Raw genomic sequence first — 4,908 nt, 5'->3', positions numbered from 1 at the left:
GTCTTTGTTTTGTTAGAGTTTTACCGGGCACGCACGCATGTATACACACACACACATATACACACCACCTGCGGGGAGATTGATGTTTTTTTGGTTGTTATTAGAGTTTTAAGGGGCATGTAGGCATGCGCACACACACGCACACACACACACACACAAACACACACACACAACATGGGGCCGGATTGGGGTGAGGGAGGGGTCCATTAGTTATCTTGTCCCATACTTTTACAGTTTCTTAGCTTGTTAGTGAGAGGGAGGGAGGGAGGGAGAAGAAGAGAGAGAGATAGAGACAGAGAGAAAGAGAGAAAGAGAGAAAGAGAGAAAGAGAAAAATTGAGGGGGGAGAGGGGAAGGGGGAGAGAGAGAGAGTTTTTTAGTTTAATTTCAGTGGGAATTTCATGGCACGTGCAACACATTTAGGACAATATAAATGGACAACACAACCGCCAATAAATATTGCAGATAATCGAGACAGTCCCCTCTATAGATAACGGACGCATAGAAAAGGGAGTTTTTTTTGTTTTTGTTTTTTATAGTAGAGGGTTTTACAGCGCTCGCAACTGCATAAGGTCATATGAGCGCCAAGGGGTGGGTGTCAACAGAGAAGTCTTTACAGGGAATCAGACTCAGACTGCTCACCTCTCTAGCTTCAACAGCACAAGGTCTGCTTTGACAATCAAGGCACCCCAAAATAGCAGGTCACAAAAGAGTGACAGACATACAAAAGAAGTAGAGGAAAATGACAATAGTAAGGATCAGGAAAGAAAAAGCAGCAGTTCCCTGTTGTAGATCAGGCACAGTTATGAGCGTGACATGACTCAGCCCATTTACAATTCTACTATGCTTGAACGAGAAATGTCCCCTCTTTGGGAATGGCCTAGAGACACTACAGTCAGTGGCACTGCCCCGGGGGGTAGAAAAAAGTGTGAAAGGAATGAACGAAATAATAAACACAAGGAAAAGAAGAAAAGAACTGATTGCAATATTCATTCATTAAGGGAAATTAGTTGGCCACAACACAACATTACTTTAATAGCGTTAGAGCAAAGAAAGGCACATAGACACTATCACGGTCATAGTAGAAAAAGTAATTATATTATCACTAGGCAGCTAAGAAAGAATAAGACTGGTCGACAGAAATGAAAGAGACATTCAGATAGATGGACAGAAATGAGACAAACACATACACATACATACACAAAACAAAACAGACACACAAACATGAAACAGTCTCTCTCTCTCACTCTCCCTCTCTCTCTTTCTCTCTCTCTCTCTCTCTCTCTCTCTCTCTCTCTCTCTCTCTCTCTCTCACACACACCTGTCCGGGATTGCTGGCGCCCCCCGTTGTCATGACAACGCCCGCCAAGACTTTCCGTCGTGCGTACGGCGATGTGAAGTTGTCAGTGAGTTCCCCGAACTTGTGGAAGACCATCTGAGCGATGCGGTCGGCCAACTCCTGGGGGTCTCCTTGTACCTCCTCCTCGTTCACCGACGTCATGTCTGCATGGGGGGGGAGAACAGTTTGATTAAGTCTACTTTTCTTAATAGATTTTTTGTTTTGTTTCAGTACTTGCAACACAATAAGGTCATATAAGTGCCGACGATTAGATCTAAAGGCGTTACAAGAGAGTAACAAACACAAATTAGAAGGAGGGGAGATCAGATAAGGACGGTAGATATTTGATAGGAAAGAAAAAGCAAACCACACCAGAGCACCTGCTAACCCCCCCATGTCTTGTTTTTTTCACGACACTATCAACACATAAGAGCCGAAGATTAGAAGTGTTTCCTAAACGTAACATACAAAGAAAAGAAAAATTGAATCTAGGTCACACAAAAGGACGATAGATATTTGATACAAAAGGAGAAACAAACCACACCAGAGCACCTGCCAACCACCAGAATGACAAGACAGAACAACACTCAAACGTAGAAGGGAGAGGAATATCAAGACAGACAAGCCACATCACAAATAATAGATGTTGTGGTTATCGATCCAGCGCAAATAATAGATGTTGTGGTTATCGATCCAGCGCAAATAATAGATGTTGTGGTTATCGATCCAGCGCAAAAAATAGATGTTGTGGTTATCGATCCAGCGCAAATAATAGATGTTGTGGTTATCGATCCAGCGCAAATAATAGATGTTGTGGTTATCGATCCAGCGCAAATAATAGATGTTGTGGTTATCGATCCAGCGCAAATAATAGATAACATCAGGATATTATGAGCATTGCTGCTCTCTGAGGCGATGAAGACATATGCTGTCCCAGTCGTTTTATGCAAGAAAAATTCTGAAATTATGCAAACTGAGCCCAAAAATGTGAAATTATGCGATTCTGTTAATGTTAACAAAGAATGATAAAGGAAAATAATCAGAAATTATGCAAAAAGTGATCAAATTTTGCTAAATTATGCGGGGTGCATAAAACCACGGGGAGAGCATATGTCAAGACTGGTATGAGATTTTAGTTATTAAGTTTTAGTAAGAATTTTATGGCAAACTAGATAGTATTGCGAGAGACGTAAAACTAAACCAAAAAGCATTGCAAGAGAGGTTTAAAAAAAACAACCCAACCCAACCTAGATAGTGCTGCCAGACATAAAACCAAACTGGAAAGCATTGCAAGAGACGTAAATAAAAAAATCAACCCCAACCCAACTTAGTGCTGCCAGACCTGAAACAAACTTAGTTTAGTTTAGTAAAGAGTTTTACGGCACTTGCAACACAATAAGGTCATATAAGTGCCGAAGACTAGAGGTGTTATTACAAGAGAGTAACAACAAACGTAAAAAAGAAGGAGGAGAGATAAGGACGATAGATGCTTAAGAGGAAAGAAGGAGCAAACCACACCAGAGCACCCGCCAACCACCCACAAACAAACTTAGATAGTGTTGTAAGAGACTTAGAACCAATCTAGATCAAACATTGTGGTGAGAGACAAAAAAACACAAACCTACACAGTGTTGCGAGAGACGTAAAACCAAATTAAATTAGACGGTGTTGCCACAGACATATAAAAACCCTAATTAGTGTTGGGAGAGACATAAAAGTCCATCCCTCCCTCAGGGGCCCACTCACCTCTCCTCTCAAAGTGGTTGATCCCATGCATCATCTTGAGGGCGTTGAGGGCGGCGTTGTACTTGGCCAGTTTCTTGCTGCGCCCGGAGCCCTGGAACTCCCGCGAGCCCACCGTCACCTGTGAGTACATGTATAGTCATTGCCATTGTAGACGTTTTACACCCCATTAATACACTTAAGATAATTAACCTTATCCGTACGTCGTGTTTTACTATCATATCCATATGACCTGGGGAACTCTGTGCCACCACTTTCCAAAGAGAAAATTTACTCGTTAATCAGATCCGTATGCTTTGTATTTGTATAGCAATCAGTCAAAATGATTTTTTTGAGAAATACCGAAAGTTTCAAAGAGATCTTTGCACTAGAAGTATTCTAAAATGTGACAAATACAACCCCTGGGGTACAAAATGACCCCAGGCGCACAAATAAGGTTAAGGAGACCATTTCCTTCCATCCTGCATGTCACCAGGGTAGTCAACCTAGACTGAGAAGGATGTAATGTCCCATAAGACATGTGGATCAAATGGAGCTACGAGATGTTAAAAATACCTCGCCAATTGGGAATTGATGTCACATCTTCTGCGTGCATTGGCAAAAAGCCTAATCTTTATACCACAGACACAGGTCAATCACTTAGTGTTGAGTTTGAGTAAAAAGTTGTTCCTGCATCAGAACCGGACATTGGGGACTGCCTTGTTAGTGAGACAACTTCCTGGGCCTTCGGCATATTGTTGCAGGGTGGTGAGTTTGAGTACATATCCGAAAAAGACATTAACAGGATTAGGGTCATTTAGCGCATGGACAAAGCAAGAAAGAAGGGAAAGGAAAGAAAGAGAGACATAACACCAAACTAAACAGACATTGTGTTGCGAGAGACCCACAAAGTAACCTAAACATTGTATTGCAAGATATATAAAAACCAAACTAAAAATTGTGTTGCGAGTGACAATATAAAACTAAATTAGACGAACAAACCAAAAAAGACATTCTGTTGCAAGAGGCATAAAACCAAACTAGACATTGTTGTGAGAGATGTAAAACAAAATTGACACTGTGTTGCCAGAGACATAAAACAAAACTAAACAGCGTTGCTGGTGACAAAAATAAACAAACTAAACAGCGTTGCTAGCCACACAAATAAACAAACTAAACAGCGTTGCTAGCCACACAAATAAACAAACTAAACAGCGTTGCTAGCCACACAAATAAACAAACACAGTGTTGCCAGAGACATAAAGTACACAAAAACAACAACAACAACAACAACAACAACAACAACAACAATAATAAGGCACGTTGTCGAAGGGTGATTGTGGTTTCCCAGACCTTCATGTTGAATATCCGGAAGTTTCTCTCGCCCATCTCGGAGACAAGGTCAAACTTGACGCCGCGGTGGATCTCGTTGAGCACCATGACTGGGTTCTTGTTGCTTGACTGACTGGGGAGGGCTTCTAGCTTACGCTGGATTGTCTGACTCTGTGGGGGTTTTAAAAAAGTTTTAGTAAGAGTTTTACGACACTTGCATTGCAACACAATAAGGTTATATAAGTGCCGAAGATTAGAGGTGTTACAAGAGAGTTAAAAATCACAAAAAAGAAGGAGGGGAGATAGAGATGACAGTTTTTTTTTTACAGGAAAGAAGGAGCAAACCACACCAGAGCACCCGCCAACCACCCACTCTGTGGGGGGAGGCTGATCGGGGAATTTGTGGGGGTAGAAAAAGCGTGTGTGTACGCATGTGTGCGCGCGCGTGTGTGTAATATGTGTAAAAGCGTTTGTTTGCGTGTATAATACATGTGTATAATATGTGTGTGGGTGTGA

General features: G+C 41.7%; 1 protein-coding gene across 1 annotated transcript in view; it reads right to left on the bottom strand.

The window, feature by feature from the left end:
• Positions 1-1,327: 1,327 nt before the first annotated feature.
• LOC101863647 (double-stranded RNA-specific editase 1) overlaps positions 1,328-4,908 on the bottom strand; it is a gene marked incomplete at both ends in the record, with an annotated part of 7,165 nt that continues 3,584 nt past the window's right edge. The window contains 3 exon segments of the mRNA XM_005113310.2: positions 1,328-1,502; positions 3,085-3,202; positions 4,414-4,563. Coding sequence (XP_005113367.2) covers positions 1,328-1,502; positions 3,085-3,202; positions 4,414-4,563 — 443 coding nt within the window.

Source organism: Aplysia californica, unplaced genomic scaffold (genome assembly GCF_000002075.1).
Source record: "Aplysia californica isolate F4 #8 unplaced genomic scaffold, AplCal3.0 scaffold01907, whole genome shotgun sequence".
Taxonomy (NCBI): Eukaryota; Metazoa; Mollusca; class Gastropoda; order Aplysiida; family Aplysiidae; genus Aplysia; species Aplysia californica.
Note: the sequence above shows the minus strand (reverse complement) of the source record. Positions and strands in the feature narration are given on the sequence as shown.